The sequence below is a fragment of the Acomys russatus genome, chromosome 3, assembly GCF_903995435.1.
Source record: "Acomys russatus chromosome 3, mAcoRus1.1, whole genome shotgun sequence".
Lineage (NCBI taxonomy): Eukaryota > Metazoa > Chordata > Mammalia > Rodentia > Muridae > Acomys > Acomys russatus.
In genome coordinates, this window is record NC_067139.1 from 34153435 (window position 1) to 34164409 (window position 10975).

Below are 10975 nucleotides of genomic sequence, written 5' to 3' on the forward strand. Positions count from 1 at the left end.
GTAAGTGCACAGCCAAGAATAATTGCGGCTTCCAGAAAGCTCTCACCACGGATGTCCGGCTTGCTGTGTGAGGGCTTCCCTTTTTATTTCCTGTTTCCTGTCTCAGCTGTCTGGTGAAATGTCCCCACCTGTAAATCTGCATTTCACCCCGGGAAGGGGGTGGGTATGGGGCTATGAGGATGGGGCGGGGGGTGGGAAGGGCTGATGGACCCTTTAAATGCTGGGGTGCTGCCACTGCTGAGGTTTATGTCTTGCATAAAGAGTTCATTTTTTTTTTTTTTCTTTAAAAGAAATTTACTGTAGTCACAGGTCCCAGACTCACCTTTTGCAGATCTTGGGGGAAACACTTTTCTGGAAACAACCAAAGACTTTGTCCTGTTTTGAGAAGGGTACATAAGGCCAACTAACCAAGAGAAGGCAAGGGTCCACATTTTTCTGTGGAGGCAGCCAACTTTGAAAAAGCGTCAATGAGTTTGGCTTTTATAAAGACAGCCAAAGACACTCCACCTGCATAGGGCTTGGGGTTCCTCAGCCTGCTTTGGTCTTACAGCCTTGGTCCAGCTGTCCTGGGTGCTGGCTTGTGTGGTTACAGGTATATACCTGCTGTTTAAGGTCACTCTCTGTGCACACTCCAAATGCATATCATATGAGAAATGCAAAGGGGAGTGAATGCCTCACAAAGATTATTATTGCCCAGAGGCCTACCTCCATCTTCCTCCAAATGAGGCATGCTTCCACCAGTCCCTGTCCTAGCAAAGTCATGCAGAAATTCATGCAGAGAGAATACGCTACAAGAACAAACATCTACAGAGGACATTTGCTTGCTAATTTTAGAGATTGGGGCAGGGATGGGCTCTGTGGCTCGCCCAGGGTAACTGTTAACCAGGACCCAGGAATCCTGTCTCTCAGCCTTCCAAGTAGCTGGGATTCTAGGTGTTCCTACACATTTATTTGAATTCAATTTTGTGATAGGGCCTCAGGTACACTAGGCTGGTGATATTGTTTAGTTCAAGGATGATCTTGAACTCCAGGATGTTTATAAAACCAGCTCTTGCTTGATGCACACTCTGTGAGCACTCTAACCCACCCAGCTATAGCTGGTTTCAAAAGCAAAGCATATGTGAAACTTCCCCTTTCATAGGCTGACTGTCCTCTACATTATTAAGGTTTAGGGACTTAGTGAGAGTGTAGCCACTGGAAAGTCAGAAGTTCAGAAACAATGCCTGAGACCTGAGAGCCCGCCCAACCTTTCTTTCCTAATTGAGTTGGGGACTTTGGGACCACTAGGGCTTAGCTACATGAAGCAGAAAGGAGGGTTTCCTGTAATCGAATACTTTGAAAATGTCAGCAGAGTAGACTAGCTTCGGGGGTTTGTCAATCATCTCTTCTGGCCCAGGCTGGATGGGGGCGGGGTCTGGAAATGCTAATACTTAATCCGATGCTAGCCTTATCCGCCTTCCTGTGGGGGAGGAACTAGGAGGGCGCAGGGGTGGTGTGTGTGTGTGTGTGTGTGTGTGTGTGTGTGTGTGTGTGTGTGTGTGTAGTGAGGTGGGAGTTGTTTCCTGCAACCTGGTGAGTACTTTTCTAGCGATAAGTGGAAGCGGCAGGTGTGTGTTAAGATATCAAATGGATTTTTATTTCCTCGGGATCTGAAACTAATGAGAGTTAAGTGTTAAAATTTTGAGGCAGAGACAGGTGGGTCTCTGTGAGTTTGAGGTCAGCCTGAACTACAAAGTGAATCCAGGACACCCAGGGCTATTGCACAGGGAAACTCTGTCTCAAAAAAACCAAAAAGAAGAGGAAGAAGAAGAGGAAGAGGAAGAAGAGGAAGAGGTGTTAGAACTTTGAAAAGAGCAACAACTTAACTTTCCATTACTTAAAAACATATTTTATTCACTTTATGCTCTGGTCATAGCCCCCTCCCTCCTCTCCTTTCTCCTTTCGCTTCCTTATTTTTCAGAAAAGGGGAGCCCCCCTACCCACTCACCCCAGTTCATCAAGTCACATCAGGATTGAGTTCGTCCTCCTTCCCTGTGAATAAATAAATAAATAAATAACATTAAATACAAAGCATCAATAAACAACAACAACAGCAATAAAAAGTCCCGTATTTTATTAGGAAGGGCATTTGAGAATTTGAGAAACCTTGCAGATCAAACGCAGGAACCATGAAACCAGAGGGACCCTGCAGTTCTCAATGACGCCTCTGGGAGGGACAAGACGCCGGAACTCTTGCCTGGCCTTTGGCGTTGGCAAACACACAGCCTCAGCGTGCAGCAGGAAAACGTCCTTTAATGAGTTGAAACGTTAACACTGAGTGCATATATTCACCACGCACCTGAAGAACACTCTAGTAAAGAGGAGAAATTACCGTGTGTGTGTGTGTGTGTGTGTGTGTGTATGCGCGCGCCCGCGCGCGCGTGCCCTAGCTAGTCTCCCAGGCTTTCACTCAGCAGAGAACCTTCACCTTCAAGGGTCCCCTACTACACATTTCCTTGTAGCACAGAGAGATAGGACGCCCAGAGTATCATCGTGTTCTGCAGGTGAGCAGTCTGTAGGCCTGGTTGTGCAGGTGTCACAGGACAAATGACAAATTCAGAAATTTCCCAAGATCGCTTTTTATTTTATTGTAGTATCAGGGAATAAAAAAAAAAAAAAACGTTTGAAGAAACTTTTTTCTTTTTTAGTTGAAATACTTCAAAATATCATTAAACAGATTCTTAGTTCATCAGTCCTGGGTGTCAGGTTCTCCAGCCTCGGGGCGCTCGGTGCAGGCTTTACCCTAATTCTAATTGATGCGCGTATTGCTCAGTATCCTCGATGCCTGAGGTGCCCTAGGCCAAGACCTCCTGGAAAGCCAACCGGAGGCTGTATGTGGTGGGTGGGTGAGGAGGTCTGGATTTTTCTAGGTCGGCCTGTAGGCGGCGCCCTGAGAAAAGCATTGTGGAACGGCGTGTGCCGAGCTCCTTGGAATCTGAACCCCAGAACCTCAGGGTTTCGGGTGCAATAGCCCTGCGTACTTCACAACTCTCTCCTGGGCTTGGCACGCGCGCATCACAATCCCAGCAGCCAGGATAAGTCTAAGAGGTGTGCACCCAGGGGCGGGGGAGCGGCACGCGGCTCCGACCCCCACGCGCCGAGTAACCTAGTGACCCCCGCGGCGGCGGGGCTCTGCCCACCCCACCGGCGGCAGGTGGACAGTGTTGCTATGAAAGAGAAAGCGTCGATTGTCCCCACCGCGAACTGCCACACGCCAGACCTCCTCTTTTGTGTGCCCCGTATAGAAATGCAAACGAGCCGCGTGTGCCGGCAGCAATCTGCTGGTCCCTGCTGCCGGAGCCCCGCAGCGATCTGCCAGGGGCAGGGGTGGGGGGATGGGTGATGGTCGTGTGGGGGTCTCAGACCCTGCAGCCGGGACCCTGAAAGGTGCTGCCTGAGTCCTGAGTGCTAGTGGCCGACTTGGCCTGGTGTCAGCTGCAGTTGCAAACCTTTGACTTTTAACTTTCGGTTTCAATGCAACAGCCCCATAAACTTCAAATTGAAAATAAGAAAAAAATTAGAAAGTTTGCCAAAAAAATAATAAATGCGAAAAAAGGCTTTTACATTCCCCAATGTGTGCATTTTACAAATTCCAGTATCATGTTAGCAAACAACTTTTTTTTTTAACCTTTTTCCTTTTAAGGATTAAAAAAAAAAGAAAAGCGAGATGAAATCTGCAGGCTCCAGTCTGCCTGGTAACACCCTGACAAAAGCGGCAGATTTGAGGCTGTGTCATCCCCCGCACCCCTCCCCACGTGGCCTTCTGGCACGAGCCGCAGGCCTGCCGCCTCATTTGCATCTGAAAGCCGGCGCTGGCCAATGAGAGCGCAGCCTCCCGCCAGCTGGCGGCGGCGGGAGGAGCCTGTCTATAAAAGGACTCTCGCAGCGGTGCCCGGCGCACTCGCTAGTGGTGGGCGCGCGGGTTGCTTGCTGCGGATCTCTATCTGCGCTCGGGTCCCCTTCCGTACTCTTCACTTTTGGATAACTTGCTGCTCGTGGATCGCACAATGACTCTGGAAGAAGTCCGTGGCCAGGATACAGTTCCGGAAAGCACAGCCAGGTGGGTTTTCGGGGCGGCGAAAGTTGGGCATGTCGGGTAACGTTCTTTCAGGTGGAAGTTTGCAGGGTGGGAGCCATGCACTGTCTGGCAGTGAGGTGTCGAGGCGGTGGGACCAGAATTACTACGTTCGACTAGAGTCTCTGTGCCGGCACCTGGTCGGGATTGGGGAGCCTGGGCTACAGGATACAGGAAACAGATCAGAAGTAGGGAACCGGGGTGTGTGGGGAGGTACAGGCGCCAGGTCGAGACTGGGTGATGGGGAATGAGGGCGCCAGATCATGACTTGGGTGCCAGAGGTGTGGGCGCAGGTCGGGACTAGGGATCCGGGTGTGTGGGCGCCAGGTTGGAGTTGGGAAGCAGGAATGCTGGCGCCAGGCAGGTCTAGGCTAAGGAGCCAGCTGGGACTTGGAGGTCAGGACTGGGATCTCCGCCGCGTCCCCGTGGTAGTCTCCACTCACGGCGCTTGTTCTTTCACAGGATGCAGGGCGCCGGGAAAGCACTGCACGAACTTCTGCTGTCGGCGCAGCGCCAGGGCTGTCTGACCGCTGGCGTCTACGAGTCCGCCAAAGTCCTGAATGTGTGAGTATAGGAAGGCACGGTGTGCAGGGTTTGGGATTGGCGTGGCGGGGAGACCCAGAGGTGGTATCGACTCTGACCTTGTCCTTTCCCATCTGCTCTGCAGGGACCCTGACAATGTGACCTTTTGCGTGCTGGCTGCCGATGAAGAAGATGAGGGCGACATAGCGTTGCAGATCCATTTCACGCTGATCCAGGCGTTCTGCTGCGAGAACGACATTGACATCGTGCGCGTGGGTGACGTGCAGCGGCTGGCGGCGATCGTGGGCACCGACGATGAGGCGGGCGCGCCGGGAGACCTGCACTGCATCCTCATTTCGGTGAGTGCTGCCACTGCCTCCCAACGCCAGCCTCCCCCCAACCCATCCTGGCCAACGACAAGCATGGCTAATCCCTGTATTTTTTTTTTTTTTAAATAAATCCAGAACCCTAATGAGGACACGTGGAAGGACCCTGCTTTGGAAAAACTCAGCTTGTTCTGCGAGGAGAGCCGCAGCTTCAATGACTGGGTACCCAGCATCACCCTTCCCGAGTGACAGCCCGACAGGGACCTTGGTCTGATCGACTTGGTGACGCTCTAGCGCTCTGCTGGCTCTGGAGTAGCCCTCCGAGGGCGCTCGAGTGCGCATGGAGACTGGCAGGCGGTGTTGCCTGGAGAACGAGGAGCGCGGCCTCCCAAGAAGGGAGCCTGGCGGCGGCGGGGGACACCTTGTTCCGAGTCCAGGACTCTGCCAGTGTCCGGAGAGGCTGCTAGGACAGGAAGGCCTAGGCAGGGCCGTTGGCCGCAGGGCCGGGAAGAACCGACTGGCGAGGCAGGTGTGACTCAGCAGCCTTCCAGTGAAAGGAGGGGAAAGGCAACTCAGGCGGCCTGGACTTGGTACAGCTGCAGGAGCGGCCAGCTGCAGGAGCGAGCCGGACTAAGCAGGCTGCACTGCTCTTTCAAAAGCAGATCCCGGGCAATGCTTTCATTTTCTAAAGGACGCTATCGTGGAAGCTTTGAATTTCACAATAAACTTATTGAAACAAATGTACGCCTCTTATTGAGGGTCGGGGACTCTTATCTCAGGGGGAGGGGGTAAAGAGTGTTTCTGGTGGTCGATGGAGCTTATGGCACCTGTGACCACCTCTCTGTTGGGCAAGAAATTGCAGCGTCCTGGGGCTGGGGGAGGGGATACTGGCGAGCAGTAAGGGGGGAGAACTTGGGCCTGAGTACAGTTTTCTCCCGTTCAGGAAGATTTTAAACTTGCAAGACTGGAGCATACTTGAGATAAGGCATCCCTGTGCAGGAGCTCAGGGCTTGCAATCCAATCCGATAACAGTGACTTCTGCTTCTAGTACCTCCCTTCCCTCTGCGCCCCTCCCCCACCCCTGCCTCCGACAGCTGCTTATCTGAACAGCTTGAGGGAGGCCCTGTGCCTTCCAATACAATGAGCTTGCCTTCTGCAACTCTGCCCTTGGTGGTGTCTGGATGGGGGTGGGTTGCTCCTTCTTTCAGGAACTCTCTCCTTTTAATTGCTCTGACAAAGCCATGCTACTAAAGTATTAATATCAAATATGACACCAGTGACTGCGTTTTAAGTATGAATCATCGTTTGTCACAGCCGTGATGGAAGTTACAGTATCTTAGCAGACGTTGGAAGGCACTGTCTATATAAATAGGCTTGAGCCAGTCTGAGTGGGGTGGGCATCTGCTAGTTCCTATTCTGAGTGCTTCTGCCCACATCAGTGAGGGCTGCTGCTATCCACAATTCCTTTTAAAGTCGGAGGACAAATGCTTGGGAGCCAGGATTATCTTTTGAGAAGGATCTGGGGGAAACGTCCCAGTGAGGATTTTTTCTGTTAGCGTAATGCCTCTGGCTCCCACCATGAGTTCCAAGCTGGCTGGTGGGGGAAGCCCACATGGGGCTTTCTTGCTGTCAGCTCTGCTGCCGGGCAGCGAGGAGCCTTCGGGGAAGGGAGGGGTAGGGTGCTGTTTTTCTAAGAAAGCTATTGGGCTGATTTACCAGCAGTGCTTAGGGAGGCTGGTTTGCCGGTTGAGTGCCATTTTTAAAACTCCACATTCTGGAAGCCTGTACAAGGCAACAGGAAAGCTGCAGGAGCCGGCGCGCATGCGACAACAGTTCCTGTAAGGAAAGCATGCCCGTTCTGCTCCAAACCAACTCCAGAGAAAGAATTCAGCTACATTCGTGCCTACTTATCACCTCTGCCTCACTTAGGTGCTTTATCTAATTTTTCTCAGGTGGGGGAGTCTTGCAGTGGGGGAGTAGACCTGCATGCTGGCAAAATGACCTCTTGCTGTAGTGTGCTGTAGTAAAAACAAAGAGAGCGTAATTACCCCAGGACGAAGTGGCCTGAAAATGCATGAACTCAGCAGAACACTGCAAGCTGGCAGACCCTTGTAGAACATTTGAGTTGGCAACCGGTAGGAAACTTGGCTTTCTCTGATTGGCCCGCCCTTTGTGGCCACCTGTTAGAGTTTTAGGAGACAAGAGTTTTCAGTAGAGGGGTGGGAGGAGCAGGAATGCAGGTTTGAACGGCTAGTGGGTGGGAGGGAGTGAGGGTGGCCAAAATATGTGCTGGATTCTTTTCTTTTTCTTCATATATAGGCTAATATTATTATAATGGCCTGACCAAGAGGTCAGGAAATAAATTGTATGGTGCGTAGTCCCCCCCCCCCCCCCCCCGCCCTTAGGCTGGGGCATGGCCTCAAACTTACCTTGTAGCTAAAGATAACCTTGAATCTTTGATCCTGTTGCTTTCAGCTCCCAAGTGCTGGAATTATTACAAGTGTGGGCCACCACACGCCATTTTGTGCAGTATTGGGGATGACCCAGGCAAGCACTCTACCAACTAAACCACATCCCCATCCATCCCTCAAGTGTATGGTGTTGGTAAAATCATTGCATTCCATACTTGCAGTGACCATTGCTGAAGATGCATGGGTGAACCGTAGGTACACACTAAGCACGACGTACATGTCCAGGCGAGGAACATGAGCGTTGAGCCCAGTGCTCTGCCTCAGGAAAGCACCGAATGAGTGTTGAATGACAAAAGCAAATGGTTAAAAAAAGAAGAGGAAAACAACAACAGGTGAGCCACAGAGTAAACGCGTGAGCAGGGTCTGATTCCTGGGCCACCATCGAACTGCTGCACGGCACTTCCGGATGCTTGAGGCGCCTGCAACTTGCAAGCTGCAGGCTGATTTTGGAAAGACACCCACTTTCGTGAGGGAAGTGTTTGCATTTACAGATGTTGCAAATCCATTTGGAGAAAACATGCACGGTGTAAAAACTGAGAGACCTTGTGTTCCAGCGGGGACACACTCCAGGCTTTCCTTCAGGGTATGCATCTTGCAGACACACATGCACACGCCAAGTCTGCTTTTGCAGTGGGCAATCTCCTGCAGCTCCCTTGTACTGAGTGACTTTGAAGACTCCAGTGATCACAGGGTGGAGATGCACGGTCAAGTTTATGATGCAGCTGTGAGTCTTTCTTTCAATCTGTATATGTAGTCTTGGCCAAACAAGACAGACAGCTGGAGCTGGTGATTTGGTCCAGTAAGCATGTTGCAGACAAAGAGTTCAAGGCCTACAACCCATGTTAAAACATCTGGGCAAGGTGCTATGGGCGTATACTCCCAGCAATGGGTTGGCAGAGACAGGAGGGTTCCTGAGTCTGGCTGGCTAATCCACCTAGCCTCTGATGACATCCAAGCTAGAGAGAGACCCTGTCTTAAAAAGAAAAGGTGGCAAGGACCAGATAGATGGCTTAATGGCTAACAGTGCCCACTCAGGCAGCTTCCAGTGTCTAAAACAAACCTGTGGTTCCACTCAGGTGCAGTGAAAGTCAGCCATGCTGGTCTTTTATTACGAAACATGTTTGAGCATTAGATGATTGCTGGAAAATTTGCCCTGGCACACTTCCCAAAGTGCAGTGGATACAGAACCGGTGACTGGGCCTTTGAGATAGCATAGCAGGCAGAGTGCTTGCCACCAAGCCTGATGACATGATGGCCTGTGTGATCCCCAGAGCTCACATGGCAGAAGGAGACTTCTGTAGTAAGTATGCCCCCTGCCCACAGGGACACACACACACACACACACACACACACACACACACACACACACACGATTAAAAAAAAAAGATTAAGACAATTGAAAATAAAATAGAACTAGGAGTTTCTGGGAGGACCATGCAGCCTTGTCTACACAGAGCAGTGTCTACTCAGGGAGCCAGTGTCTCCTTCCCAGGAAGATGACAGCACGGAAGTACCTCAGCCATTTATGTAATTATAAAGGATTCAATCCTGGCATTGTGCACTTTCTTAACACATTCACCCCAGTGGCACAGTGGAAGTGCACTTCCAGATGAGGAGCAAACCAAGCAAGGCTGGGAGGGCAACTAAGAGAACAGATTCTTAAAAAACTAGTTTATTATTATTATTATTATTGTTATTGTTATTGTTGTTGTTATTACTATTATCATTATTATTATTATCATTATCATTATTATTATTATTAAAGATTTTTGGTGTTTTCCAGGATATCAGTCCCCTGAACTTTTCGCTTAGGGATGTGGCTATCTTGACAGGACAGAAGCTATTTTAAAGAGAGATTCTTGTGATGTCAGACTACTGAAACATCTGACCCCAACAAATTAGAATTCCCCCAAGAGTTCCATGTTGGGGGAAGGCGAGACAGAAGCCAGAGAAGGAACCTGCCTCCCTGGAAAAGAGCTCACACAGCGGCTCTGATACCTTATCAGGCCACCTTGCAGGGTCAGTGGGAGGCAGGACCTCACCCAGGTCAGGGCTGCTTTAGCTATGCATACTTCCTGCTGCTATGGAAGCTAAAGCTCATGTCAAGACCCCAGAGAAAGACAACGGTGGTCACTGGACCTCTTTATTTGTTCCTCTCTCTGATGTGGCCATGCTGAATAAAATCTCCTTTCTCTGCTTCTCATGACCACTTGTTGATTTAATTACTGATCCAAAGCTTAGGTGGCTGAACGTAGCCTGTTGGGGCTACTGAGGGTGGGTGGGGGGGGGGTGTCTGGGGGTGGAGTAGGAGGGCAGGTTCTGACTCTAACAGCTCCAGGAATAGGTCCCTCTGAGTGGTCCTATGGACCCATGGGAGCTTTATGACTTGACGGGCAGGGGTGGGGGTGGGGGTGGTAGGCAGTGACTTCAAATGACAAGCCTCAGGTATAGGAAGTTGGAAGAGTTGCCTAGCTGGCTGCAAAGACAGCAGGGACAATGGGGACTGTGGGGTGCTGGCAACTGTATCAGGGCTTTGGTTTCTGACGTAGAGCAAATTTACATTTGGCCTTTGGAACTTGCCTTGCTTTTAAGTTGAATTCAAGCCTTTCTTTATCTTCTAAGACTTGCCAAAGGATTTCACCTCTCTCTGTTTAAAAAAAAAAAAAAAAAGCTCTCCAGGAAAGGATGAAGGCTACCTGGAGGAGTGTGAATTCTAGGAGGAAGTTGGCCACCCTTAGGCCACCTGGCATCCAGCCAACCCCAATGAAGGCAGCAGAGTTTAAAATATTTTTTTTCTTTTTTTTCTGTTTGCAGCATCTGGGCTTTGATGAATGCTGGCTGGCCTTTCTTTAGCACAGTGCTAGGCATGGCCTACCCTTCAGCCCTAGCCAGGCTGGACCTTGTACACAGGGCGTGGGGAGGGGCAGGCTTCAGTGTCCTCAGGCCCACCCATCCCTCACTGATCTCGTCTTGGAGGCCCCATCTTGAAAGCAGTGAGAAGTGTGAGAGCATCAGGGAGACTCTTCCTTCATACGGTTGCAAATTGTGAGATTCCTGCAGGTCACCGAAAACTATGTCACCACATTCCTGTCATTTTAGTGCTGTGAGGCCAGCTCCCATTTCTTTTGGCTTTCTGATTTCTCTGCAGTCCAGCCCTTCCCAGAATGTGGCCGCGTGCTTTCCCAGGAGCTGATACTCCCCTCCCTCCCAACCTCCCTCCCAACCTCCCACCCTCCTTCTCTTTCCTCTAGCTCAGCGCACCCCCTACCCCCTTCCTCTCCTGCTGGGTACCAGGTGCCTTGAAGTGGCTTCTCTCAGTTGCTGCTGCTCTCTGAGCTAGTTCTGGCTCTGGGTGAATCTGTGGCAGAGGCTGACAGCGTGCCCCTGCCTAGAGCCCTCACGGCCCCCTTGCTCACAGGCTACTCCTTTCACTTGGTGTTCCAGAGCCACCTCCTCTGACTCACCAGGGCTCTCTCTGTGCTTCGAGCTCTGCCCATAGAGAGAGGTCCAGCATGTGCTGGGACACAGTGACTCAGTCCCAG

The 10975-nt window shown here is 50.9% G+C and overlaps 1 protein-coding gene across 1 annotated transcript; it reads left to right on the forward strand.

The window, feature by feature from the left end:
- The first annotated feature begins 3925 nt into the window (after positions 1 to 3925).
- On the forward strand, positions 3926 to 5722 carry Gadd45g (growth arrest and DNA damage inducible gamma). Its single transcript, XM_051171314.1, has 4 exons — positions 3926 to 4099; positions 4577 to 4678; positions 4782 to 4995; positions 5101 to 5722. Exons 1-4 carry the CDS (start codon positions 4047 to 4049, stop codon positions 5209 to 5211), a joined length of 480 nt encoding a protein of 159 aa, XP_051027271.1. The 5' UTR covers positions 3926 to 4046; the 3' UTR covers positions 5212 to 5722.
- Positions 5723 to 10975: the final 5253 nt, after the last annotated feature.

Excerpts from the sequence above, each read along its gene's own strand:
- Gadd45g (XM_051171314.1), top strand. The coding sequence starts at position 4,047 with ATGACTCTGGAAGAAGTCCGTGGCCAGGATACAGTTCCGGAAAGCACA. Across the intron at positions 4,679-4,781 it reads TCCGCCAAAGTCCTGAATGT|GGACCCTGACAATGTGACCT; the intron begins GTGAGTATAGGA and ends TCTGCTCTGCAG. Across the intron at positions 4,996-5,100 it reads TGCACTGCATCCTCATTTCG|AACCCTAATGAGGACACGTG; the intron begins GTGAGTGCTGCC and ends AAATAAATCCAG.